This window comes from Psammomys obesus, unplaced genomic scaffold (assembly GCF_907164565.1).
Source record: "Psammomys obesus unplaced genomic scaffold, mPsaObe1.curated_primary_1811, whole genome shotgun sequence".
Classification (NCBI taxonomy): Eukaryota; Metazoa; Chordata; class Mammalia; order Rodentia; family Muridae; genus Psammomys; species Psammomys obesus.
The window spans coordinates 640,731-654,002 of record NW_026585587.1 but is presented as its reverse complement, the minus strand read 5'-3'; the positions used below and the strand labels follow the sequence as shown (position 1 = coordinate 654,002).

The 13,272-nt window shown below is 38.7% G+C and overlaps 1 protein-coding gene across 1 annotated transcript in view; it reads right to left on the bottom strand.

Moving 5' to 3' along the window:
- Positions 1–2,097: 2,097 nt before the first annotated feature.
- The window catches only part of Fmn2 (formin 2), a 302,407-nt gene continuing 291,232 nt past the window's right edge, over positions 2,098–13,272 (bottom strand). The window contains exons 17-18 of the mRNA XM_055608481.1: positions 5,062–5,143; positions 2,098–3,589 (exon numbers count right to left, since the gene is read on the bottom strand). Of these exons, the coding sequence (XP_055464456.1) occupies positions 3,563–3,589; positions 5,062–5,143 (109 nt within the window). The 3' untranslated portion in view covers positions 2,098–3,562. The remainder of the gene's footprint in view (positions 3,590–5,061; positions 5,144–13,272) is intronic.

Sequence of the window (13,272 nt, the reverse complement as noted above, 5' to 3'; positions counted from 1 at the left end):
TGGCGCTTTCTCAGACAATTAGGAATAGCGCTTCCTCAAGATCCAGCCATATCACTCCTAGGAATATATCCAAAAGAGGCTCAAGTACACAGTAAGGACATTTGCTCAACCATGTTTGTAGCAGCTTTATTTGTAATAGCCAGAAGCTGGAAACAGCCCAGATGCCCCTCAACTGAAGAATGGATGCAGAAATTGTGGTATATCTACACAATGGAGTATTACTCTGCAATGGAACATAAGGAAATCATGAAATTTGCAGGTAAATGGTGGGACCTGGAAAGGATCATCCTGAGTGAGCTGTCCCAGAAGCAGAAAGACACACACGGTATATATTCACTCATATAGACATATAACATAAGATAAACCTACTAAAACCTGTACATCTAAAGAAACTAATCAAGAGAGAGGACCCTGACTAAAATGCTCAATCCCCATCCCAAAAGGCAAAGAGGATGGACATCAAAAGAAGAAGAAAACAGGAAACAAACTAGGAACCTGCCACAGAGGGTCTCTGAAAGGCTCTACCCTGAAGACTATCAAGGCAGACGCTGAGACTTATGGCCAACTGTTGGGCAATGTGCAGGGAATCCTATGTAGGAAGTGGGAAATAGTAAGATCTGGAGAGGACAGGAACCCCACAAAGAGAACAACAGAACCAGAAAATTTGAACACAGGGGTCTTCCCAGAGACTCATACCCCAACCAAGTACCAGGTATGGAGATAACCTAGAACCCCTGCACAGATGTTGTCCATGGCAGCTTAGTGTCCAAGTGGCTTACATAGTGATGGGAAGAAGGACTGCCTCTGACATAATTTGATTGGCCTTCTCTTTGATCACCTCCCCGTGAGGGGAGAGTAGTCTTACCAGGCCACAGAAGATGACAATGCAGCCATTCCTGATGTGATCTGATAGACTAAGATCAGAAGGAAGGAGAGGAGGACTTCTTCTATCAGTGGACTTGGGAAGGGGCATGCATGAAGAAGGGGGAGGGAAGGTAGGACCGGTAGGGGAGGAGGGAGGAGCTTTTGGGGGGATACAAAGTGAATAAACTGTATTAATAAAAATAAATAAATTAAAAAATGGGTTTGTTGTGAAGAAAAGAACTGCTGTAAAGCAATTCTTTTAATATGACAGCACCTGATGTCATTGTGATGCTAATATTGATTGCAAACTTAACAGGTTCTATGATCACTTAGGAGAAAAACTTCTGAGCATCTAAAGGGAAGTTTTTAGACTGGGTAATAGGGGTAGGAATATCCACTCTAACATGGGAACCATCACTCCATTGGTTGACATTCTAGACTGAATAAAAAGGAGAAAATGAGCTGAGAATAGTAACCTTTTTCTTTTCTTGCTCTCTCTCTTCCTCTTTATTCTTTCTTTCTTTGTTTCTTTCCTTTCTTTCTTTTTGGTTCATGACTGTATAAGCAATATGGTCAGTTCCCATATGCTCCTACTATCCATGACTGTATCCCCTTGAACTGTGAGCCAAATCAACCACTTCTGTAAGTTGCCTTTCTTGGGTATTTCTATTAAGGTAAAGGAAAACAAACAAACAAAACAACAACAACAAAACCCTCATACAGCTATCAAGGTAATTTAGACCAGTTTTGAACTAGAATTTTCATGGAATTGGTGGAAAATAAAAATACCTTCAAACCAGACACAAATAACAGTGTTGGCAGTGAGTCAATGAGTGACTCACGAGAAAGTGAGATATAAAGAATGATTCCTGGTTCTGAGAAAGGAGGCTCTGAGATAGATAACACAGAAGAACGAAGGTTTTGGTGGGACAAGATAAAAATTTGGGTCTGGTCTTGTATATAATAAATTGTAAGGTATAATATTCTGTTAGAACTGGATAATAGGGAAGAAGAATGTTTGCTGGCTCCCAGGAAAGGAAACAACTTGGTGAAGAGTCAATATTTTATCACGATTTCTTGTATCATGAGAGACTTAAGTTCCAGATTCCTTAGAGGATTGGTGTTCATGCTCTTAGTGTATGTGAATACTTGGACTAACCCCTATTGCCCACAAAAGTTGACCACGGTGCATATTATCTAAGTACGCAACACAACTGACACAGAGATGTTTTATTATTCATTTTATTTTCATATAAATTAACATCCTAAAAAATTGAAATAGAAACACTAAATACAGTATTGCACATAGCGTTCTTTGTTAAATGCCCTATTACTTCAATGAAGAGTGGTAATATACACATCAGAAGGACTGAGGGACAGAAAAACTACAAATCAACAACAGAAGAAAAAACACTACTGCTCTTTTGCACTTAAAATACAAAGTAAAAGGCAAGAGGTCATACTTTACATAAATACAAGTATAGCTATGATTTAGAACATTATTTTTTTCTTTTTAAGTTGCTGTCTGTAACTGGTTTGCAATAGCAACACATTTTCCTTTTTTCTACAACCATAGCTCTCAACCAATATTGTTAGCAGCAATTTAAAAGAACTACTATTAATGTTATACAAAACCCCCTTAATGCATTATGAGCTGACTTTAAAGTATCTTCAGAAAGAATGGGAAACTTCCTTTTTTTTCTGATTGAGTGAGTAAAATCCTTCTTTAGAGCCCTGTAGATGAGGGGTAAACACAACCTCATGTCATAGCTGTATATCACCTGCCGTAACACATGATCACAACTCAGTCATGCCAAAATACGCAGGCAGGTATTTTACTTTACAAGGTCTAGATAGATCTGATTCATCTATTTTTTTTTTATAATAAGTGGTCATCAAAAAATAAATTTGACAATTTCATGAACTTCACTTATTCAAATTTCTTGAAAATATTAAGTGAAGCTTGTGTGTGTGTGTGAGAGAGAGAGTGTGAGTACATGTGTGTGAGATAGTGTTTGAGTATGTATGTGAAACAGAGAGAGAGAAAGAGAGAGAAAGAGAGAGAGAGAAGTATCATAGTGTAAGACACAGAGGGACATCTTACGATTTTATTTACTTCTGCTGAGGATGAGCTTTTCATAGGGTCTAAAGGAACATATTATAGAGAGGAATTTAAGAGTGAAGAAAGCACTGGTCACGACATACACATGATGCATACTTTTCAAAACAGAATCTGTGTAAGTAGAGGTGAAGTAGATACATAGAATTCACTGGGAATAACATTTACCTACAAATCTCATCACATTGGAGTGGAGTTCTGTTTGTCAGTAGAAAGGAAGATGTTTTTGTTGTGACAAGAGAGAGAATCACACAAAAGGAAACCATAGGTTAAGATTCAGCATGTTCAGAATTAATGCAGGTAGTGCCTCTTAGATGTGCCACTTGGGCCTGTTGGTATAACACCATAACATGTACAAAATGAGAAGATGTCCAATCCTCCACAGGTCTACCACTTTTGCAATTTTAAATGCGCATACAGTAAAATTCAACAATCAACAAACTGTCTAGAAAACATGAAGATAATGCAAGAGGTTCAGAGGAAAAATTATCAGAATGATGTCGTTTCCTTCCCTCCTTCAGGTCATGTGGGTGCTGTGGGGGCTGTTTCAGTGACTTGTTTTGTTCTGCTCCTCACAGATCAGGTTTTCATGCTTATCTTTGCTTTCTGAAACAAACATGCCAGATGGAGTTTTAAAAAAAAATCAAAAATAAAGGAGCTTAGTGCATCCCAAATAAAAATTTTATTTCTATTAAATTCTCTGGATAAAGGTGAAAAAAAAAAAAAAACAACCAATCCATTCAGAAAACTTCATGTATATTGTATCTGTTTCATCTTAAATTTTTTTTTTCATTGAAAGGAATTACCAAATGCTTTTGAGAAAATAAGTCCATATGTGAATGAGCTGTCGCCACAACCCTATCATTCCAGATCCTACATGCAAAAGCACAGATACAGAAGCAAAACCAATGGATTGAGTTCCTGGTTGAAATGTTTTAATTCTTTTCCATCTCACAGTAGCATGATCAACAAATAATCATTCCCCTTATCCGATATAGCTTTATTAAGAAAGCTAAATTGATCAGAAAACAGCATGAGACAGATTTATCATTAGAAAAGACTAATATTGCTACAGAAAGACTGACAGAAAAATAGTGTTTTTTCTGAGTATAGAACTCCTGCATAGAGGTAGCCTACGGCAGTTTAGAACTACTTTCTAAACAGAACTATTTTTAATCCTATGGCAGTTTGAGTTATCTTTACTGTCTATTCCATGTAGAGTGTGCTATACCAATCCAATTCAAAGTGCTTCAGTTTGGACTGCAGAAATGGCTCAGCAGTGAAGACACGCACTGTTTTTGTAGAGGCTGAGTTCAGCTCCCAGAACTTATGTCAAGTGGTTCACAATCCTTTGAAGTCCCAGCTCTAAAGCTCTAAAGCCCTCTTTTCATCACCTTAGATTCTGTATGCACATGCACATACCCATAAATACAATAGTCAATTAAAAATAAAATAAATCCCCAAATGCTTTTATTTGATGTCCTAAATTTTCCTGGAAACCAGCACTACTTATCCTGGCAAGAAGAGATGTAGGACACCTTCAAAACCTTCAACAAATCTTCTACAGTACGGTATACAACTTGCTGTTCTATTATATGGAGGACTTGGCCAAGGAGGAATCTTAAATTAGCCTTCTAGATTAGTATCTTGGCCAGACTCCAGATAGCCTACTTGAGAGCATATGTCATGTGTCATTTCCTATGTAGTTTTATGCAGCAAAGCTTATATTAGTCACTCAGGGTTAAAGTGCATCAATGGCCTGTGACTCATGTTTAATGAGGAAATACAGGCTCTCCTCCTACCACAAGTAGTAGACACAGGCCCTCACGTATGTCCATGCTTATATTTATCTTAATTTTTCAAGTTTCAAATATCCAACTTTGAAACTAACTCAACTACAAAGTCCCAACTAAAGACATAAAGAGACAGTTAGAATTAGAAGCTCATTAATTATCTGAACATAGGACAAATATGATTGAAATATTACTATGTAAGTTTGTATATATCACAAAGACATGGTTTAACAGCAAATACCACCACAAGCTGGGAAAAAAAGAAAAAGAACAGCCAGTACTTACAATCCCAGAGTCGTGTCTCGGTTTTACTTTATAGAGTGATTTTCCTTTCTTCTGCCTACACACTTCCTCAGCTTCTTTAACTCTGAACAGAGAAGAAGACAACATATTTAAACAGAGGGCCACATGGACCACAGAAGTCTACTTTATAACAAGGGGGCAAGTATCAACTCATTAAAGATTTGAATGACTGAGAAACAACACACACAGAGATGCTTCCCATATTTGATTATTTGATTTAAAATAGAAACTCTTAGAGATAGAGCAGTTCACTCATGTGAGGCTGAGCACCCTGAGATGGGATATTACATAAATACAACAGGGATTATTACTACCTAACTCAGAAGAATTTGCATAACTAAGAATGATCATGTAAGAATTCACATGAAGATTTAAAATGACTTTAGTTTCAATTTCTCTCACCTATGCATAAGACTATTGGAATAAAACTTATGGGCAATTCCAATAATTAAAATTCATCAAGCGTGGAAGCAATTATCTGTTGAAACATGGTCAAAAGAATGACCATGTCGAACAAAGCCTTGGTGAACTATGAGAGAGGCTCCAGGAAGCAAGGCAGAAGGCCATATCCCGATTCAGGGCACACTGACCAGATTAGATTATATAGCTATGATCTGACGTCCAACAAGAATAAACACATCTTATAAACCGAATGTAAATGTTTGTTATAGGAGGCATGAAATCATGTCTAAGAACAATCCAGGGCACAAAACGGACTTGAGGTAAAAGGCTCTCTACCTTTTGTCCTGGAGCCTCTTTCACAAGTTTCCAAGGCATCATTCACTACATGCCCCTCTTTTGACCAGGTTCTGACAATTATCATTCAAAATGATAACAAAAATTAAAAAATGAAAACAACAACAAAAATGGTCATCACCCTTTCCCACTGTTTTATGAGATAAGGGCTCACATGGATGCCAGGTTGCCCTGGAATCTGAAATCTCACTGCAACTTCCTAAGTGCTGAGACTTCAAGGATACGCCACCATTTCCAGTTACATTTTTAACGTGCTTAGGATTTCTTTTTGTGTGTTCATTCCAAGAAAAAATGCACTCCATCCATCAGAAGCACTGCTTAAAAGAGGGTGCTGTTTAGAAATGAATTCTATATTCATTGGACACTGGCAATATCCTATCACCTCAAACCTTAGGACACCCTTAAATAATAAAAGTGTTACACTGTGACTATAGACAAGACTTTCCAAAGTGGAAGCCTATGTTGCTAAAACATTTCTTTACAAGTCGTATTATATAATAAAAAGTCACAACTGTTTTTATTAAAGAAATAGAAATAAACCTGTGAGGTAGGATTCCATCAATAAAAAAGCAGGCACAACAAGAAAGAACATGATCTATCAGATTCATTTGTTTCTTACTTTTGTGATTTTTTCCCCCTTAACAATAAATTTAATTAAATCATGAAGTGTGTCTGAAGAAACTGAACAGTCTGTGGCTTGACCTTAAAACAATATACCGTATGTTGATTAGATTTGTTGAAAGAAATGAATCTTGAATATGTTTCCTGGGCTTTGTAGCAAATGATCGAACTGCAGGATTTATCTCCTGTATAATTGATTCAACCTTCCATAAACAATAGAATGACCCGCTGATCCAGGCAGGCGTCTCAAGCATGATATGAAAGTAATTCCTTTTAGCACAAAATCTAAATGCAGGTTGGGCAGTCAGTAATTCCAGAAACTGGTGACAGTTTAGACACTGCATTGTTACCACGTTTATTACTTTCACCGAGGCTATAAATTCCCTTTAATCCCTTCCTAAACATTTGAAGACAAAAACATTTTCCCTATAACAAACCGAAGAATTGAGAGTCACCATCTTCCTCTAAAATAGCTGCCAGTAAATTTAAGCTTGAAGTATTTGGATAGGGAATTAAGGGAACTTTTTTTTTTTTTTTTTTTCATTTTCAAAAAATTAGTAGATCCCCTTTTAAATTTGCTTGGAGTTCTTTAAAACATTTCATAACATGAAAAAAAAAAAAGTACTTCACAAGTATTTAGATCCTCAAAACATCCTGGTGTTTTCTCTGCTCCATTTGCGGCAGTCTTAGAACATATCTTGGTTAGGATCACAGGAAGCTGATTTTAATACAAACATATTTAATTTTACATGAAAGAAAGTCCAGTCATTCCTTATGGTAGAGACCATGAGAACGGCTGGGAGTGTGCGTCAAGGTGGCGTCATGGGGTCTTTCAGCTCATTTGTTCACTTGACAATCATTTATGGAGCAGCAACTCCAAGCCTGGCCCTGGTGAAGCTCGGGTTTGCGGGGACAATTCAATTCAACCTCTACAGGTCAGAGGTAAACAGGAGCAGAAGCAAGTCATGACAGCGTGCTCTATGGGCAACCCCTGAATTTGTATAAAGTTCCAGAGGGGGCTTCTGTAGTTGGCATTCAGGGATTATAAAAACCCTTCAGGAAGTATGTTGAGGGATGAGTCTTGTTTTAAATAACCAAGAAAACTCAATTGTTCATATTTTTCGAAAGAGGAATTGTTACTGAGAGTGAAAGAAAGAGTGGAGGAAGAGTTAAGGAATACCATTGTGCTCTTAAAAAAACGAGTAGTTTGCATTTTTTCTGCCACAGTATCCATATGAGGTAAAAATTCCAAACACCTTCTGACTTATGTCTTAGTGTCTGCATGTCAGCCATTTGACCTTAAGGACCTTGAGACAGGTGTATGTTTGTGAGCTGGGGAGGTGGAGAGCCGAGCACAAGGTAAACAGACTGCTTTCCTACTCTGCACTTGTTCCAAGGGTTGTTAGCTTTAATGCAAGTCTCCAGTTTCACCTGTAATTTTGGACTGAGTCCTTCTGAAATGCTCTCAGGGATAACATACAACAAAGGCAGCCTGTGTGCACCACTATGGAAAACAGTACTCTCTAACAAGGGTCTGAAAACTGCCTAGCCTTCCTTTACAGGACAGCAATGCTTCCTCAGGCCTCCTCTGAAGCAGAAGACCAGTAGCCGTGTTCACAGCCATTTTCAGTGATTCCTGCCACTGCTGAGCTGAGTAACTGCAGCTCCTTCCAAATGCCAATCTCATTTCTTTTTTTTCCCATTTTTAAAAATTAATTGATTAACTAATTAATTACAACTTAGTCACTTTGTATTTGTTTATGAGTCATATTATATAATAAAAAGACACAACTGTTTTTATTAAAGAATTAGAAATAAACCTGTGAGGTAGGATTCCATGAATAAAAAAGCAGGCACAACAAGAAAGAACATGATCTATCAGATTCATTTGTTTCTTACTTTTGTGATTTTTTTTTTTGTGTGATTATAGCCCCCTCCCTCATCTCCTCCTAGTCCCATGCACAATTCCCCCTGCCCTTTTTCTAATTCCCTAATAGGGGAGGTCCTCCTCCCTTTTATATGACCCTAGCCTATCAAGTCTCATCAGGACTGGTTGCATAATTTTTCTCTGTGGCCTGGTAAGGCTGCACTCCCCAGGGGGAGATGATCAAAGAGCCAGCTACTGAGTTCATGCCAAAGACAGCCCCTGCGCCCCTTACTAAGGAACCCACTTGGAAATTGAGCAGCCTGTGGGCTTCCTTTGAGCAGTGGGTCTAGGTCCTCTCCATGAATGGTCCTTGGTTGGAGTATCAGTCTCTGCAGGACCTTCTTGACCCAGGGTTTTTGGCTCTGTTGGTCTCCTTGTGGAGTTCCTGTCCCCTCCAGGTCTTTCTATCTCCCTTTTCTTCTAATCTCATTTTAATATTGCAAGATGTTTTTCCCTTCACAGTTGAGATTAGAAAACACATGGCCCTGGAGTTCAGATTTACTGCCAGAATTGGCAGAAGTGAAAGAAAAAAAAAAGAAGGAAAGAACAAAGAAAGAAAACAAAGGAAGAAGAAACTGGAGATGTGCCTCAGCTAGCAGTAGTAGGCTTGTGGAGTAAAAAGCCCAAGGTATGATCCTCCCCACAAAGCTAGGCACTATGGTGCAAACCTATATAATCTCAGCCCTTGAAAAGTAGAGGCAGAAGGATTAAAAGTCCATGATCATTCTTTTTTTTTTTTTTTTAATTTAATTTTATTTTTTTTTTTTCTTTTTAGTTACATTTTGTTAACTCTGTGTCCCAGCTGTATCCCGCTCCCTCATTCCCTCCCCAACCCCACACTCCCTCCCTGGTCTCCTCCCTGCCCCTTTCCAAGTCCCCTGATAGGGGAGGACCTCCTCCCCTTTCATCTGTCCCTGTTTTATCAGGTATCTTCAGGGCTGGCTGCAAAGTCCTCCTCTGTGGCCTAACAGACTGCTCCTCCCCTGGGGGGAGGTGTCAAACAGCCTGCCCTTGAGATCCTGTTAGAAATAGTCCGTGTCCGCCTTACTTTGGAAAACTACTTGGTTACTGAGCTACCACAGGCCACATCCGAGCAGAAGTTCTAGGTTATATCCATAGATGGTCCTTGGTTGAGTTTCAGTCTCAGAAAAGACCCTGTGCCCAGATATATTTGGGCCTTGTAGAGCTCCTATCCTTTCCATATCATACTAACTTCCCTTCTTTCATATGATTCCCTGCACTCTGCTGAGGGTTTGGTTATGAGTCTTAGTGTCTGCTTTGAAACACTGCTAGGTAGAGTCTTTCAGATGCCTTTTGTGGTAGACTCCTGTCATAAGTTCAAGGCACATCCCATTTGTCTTTCTAAATGAGGATTAATCACCTTCGCCTGTGTCCACTTTCTTGATTATCTTCTTTAGGTGTGTAGATTTCATTATGTTTATCATGTCTTGTAGGTCTATATAAGCGAGTATATACCAAGTTTGTCTTTCTCCTTCTGGGATACTTCACTCAGAATGATCTTTTCTAGATCCCACCACTTGCCTGCAAATTTCATGATTTCCTCCTTTTTGATTGCTGAGTAGTATTCCATTGTGTAAAAATACCACAATTTCTGTATCCATTCCTCCGTTGATGGACATCTGGGTTGTTTCCAAGTTCTGGCTATTACAAATAAAGCTGCTACGAACATGGTTGAACAAATGTCCTTGTTGTGTACTTGAGCAAATTTTTATTGGCATGATCATTCTAAAATGCACATTTTGTCAGCCTGTGACACCTGACAGATCTCTCAGAAATTAAAAACAAAACAATAGAAAAAAAATGCAAGAAGGGAGCTAAAAGAAGAAAAGAGAGAAAGCAAAAACAGAGACAGAAAAAGGAGAAGCTGCTGGAGGGCGGCCTGAGCCAGCCCTCCAGATCAACACCTTCCCAAATGAGCTTTCAGGGCTGATTTTGTCACCTGTCATTTTAGGGCTACTGTTTAAGTGCTGTAGGCCATTTATCACTTCCCTCCCCTGGCTCTCATCCTCCCTCTGGCCCCTACACAGTGAAGCCAAACATTTCCAAACCGAGTGGGAAAAGAAGATGCAAAGAGGAAACAATGTTTCAAGCAATAAATTAAAAACAGCAATATTTACTACCCCATTCAACACTGTAGTAATTTGGAAGGGAGGGAAGAGCTAGAAGGAGAGACATCACTTGGTTTACCAAAGGCTGTCACCAAGAACAGAGAAGGTGCGCCTAGCGCCTAGACGCTGTCTAGGGTGAAGGCAGTGGGACACTGCTTCCAAACATTGTCTGCAACTGAGTTCAACCTTCATGTTCCTCTTTACTGAAACGGGATAAAAGTATGGTAGAGTCTATGAATCTTGTGAAAAGGAACAGACAGGGCTAGGCATGATTTAATGAAGATCCATTCTTTTAAACATGGTTACATTCACAGATATGGGAATGTGAAAGACCAGGACATTTGTTAATTGAGATTTCACTCTTCCAAAGAACTAAAAAAAAAAAAAAAAAGGGGGAGGGTGGTAAAGATGTTAGAATGGCATCCATGACTGACTGGCTCAGTTTAACCATCACAACACTCCATCAGCAGCGTGGGCGGGAGAAGGAAAATGTATGCAGATCAAATCATAGGATAATAAAAAGAAAGTCCTCATTCATCATTTTTAGTGATTTCAGAAAAAATAAAAATAAAAAAACAACAGCAACACAAGAAGCAGAGACCAGAAAACAGGAAATGAGGCATTATCGTTTAAGAGGAAGAAGGGGTATTCGATGGTAGATAATGGCCATAAATTTAATGTTGATGTTTTTCTGTTAACATTGTCTGTGAAGCTTCAGAAAGAAAGCAAACTATGCATCTCTGCATAAATGTTCAAAGTGCATGCATTTTGAGAAGATGTGTTTTTGCTAAGTTGTCTGGATCCAAACTTGTGATACTGGCCTCAGGAGCAGAGGTGGGTTGCTACACCTACCTTCATGCTGTTTTGTCATAAGCTTAACTGAGTCTAAAAATTCCAAAATTTGTGTCCACACATACACTAAAAGGCTTAAATTTCTCATCACATTTCCCATCACTCATATTTTAATCTCGGACAGGGGAAAGATAAAACATGGTTTGCTCTCATGTGTCTTTTAACTCTATCTGACGTTTGGATTTCCATCGCAGCACAGTCCTTGTACCATTTCTGTATGTAGGCACACGTTCAAGAGGTTTTACAGCTTTTTTTTTTTTATGTGAAAGCAATAGTTACTGGTACCAGAAGCATATGATAGTAAAAAAAAAAAAAAAAAAAAAAAAACAGATCCCGCTGCACATGGTGGCCCCAAAGAGTAAAAATTTATTTGACAGCAAAGTTTAGCTTGTATTGCAGGAAAATAATTTTACTTACTACATCTGATATTTTTTTCACTTTTAAAGATAATATGATTATATTATTTCCCCTTTCCTTTTCTTCGCTCCAAACCTTCCCATTTATCTGCACATTTGCTCTCTTCCAAAATCACTGGCTTTTTCTTTCATTGCTGTTTTACACACACATGCACACACACACTCACTCACACACACACACGTAACGTGAACAAATAAGTGAAAACCCGTCCAGTCTCTATGATGTCATTAGTATGTGCCTGTACTTAAACACTAAGCAAAGAACTATAGGAGTCTAAGAATTGTTGAGAGAGGAAGAAATAGTCTTCTCCAGAGATGAACACGCCAATTGGTTAACCAATACATCTGATACTGTTCATGCAAACATCCTTTTACTATTTCTCTGTGTGTGTGTGTGTGTGTGTGTGTGTGTGTGTGTGTTTGTGTGTGTATGTGTGATGGAAACTGAACTCAAGGCTCATGCATGTTACTCAAAGATATCTTTCTTAATCTCATGGGGTTTTTTCTTTTCTTTCCTTTTTTTTTTTTTTTTTAAAAGTGATTCAGAAAAGTATTGACCACAGCTAGTGAAATAGAAAGTTAAACTCTCATGGAACCCATGCTGTGATGTTTATTTTGACACATGTCTGGGAAGGTTGGTGTATACAAACTATTTGTGTCTTACTTGCTGAAGAACCTGATGGGGGATGTGAAGGACTTCAAGAGCTAGGAATCAGATTATAGTGACTTTATCCAGTTTCCTTCTTGTAAGACTCACAAAAGAGCACAACAAAGCTATTTATATCATAATGGCTTGGAATTGTGCAAGAGGAAAGAATGGCTTAATTAAGATGAAGATGTGAGAGATACGAGGCAGGGGCAGATGAAGGAAGCACACTCACTGTGGGGGAAGAAGATTCTCAATTTCTCTCTTACTGGACTATTCCTATCTGGGTACAAGTATGTCTTTTATCCCACTATCTGAAAATCAAAAAAATAACTCAGAAAAAAAAAAAACCAAAATGTTTGTCTACCTCCCCCAACCCAGCTCTTCTTTTAACTGTGACCCTTTGAATGAACACGTTCCTCAAAATTATTTCCTCTGATCCCTCCACTCTGTTTTCATCATCTTTATTCCTAAGCACCCTCAGGATGCCCTGACGATCCTGACTCCAAAGGCCAAGTCTTAGTCTTCCCCTCACTCTAGTTAGTACAGAAAGGTCACACAGGGCTCTTACCATGTTTGCTCTTCTCTTCAGACCTTGCCTGAACTTGTTCTACTAGATTACACTCTGATCCCAGTTCTCTTTGTCCAGTCTCCCTCATCCCCCCCTCACCCCAGTTGCTCTGTTCCAGCCACTCTGGACTTCTCGTTAAATATTCTTTCACTTAGCTTCTGCACTTGCTGCTCCCAATGTCTGGGATTTTCTTCCAGATTCCTCTCTACTACACTGAGAGCACCATCATGGTAGAGAGTAGCTGTTTCGTTTGTTTGCAACTCCAAGCACATGTG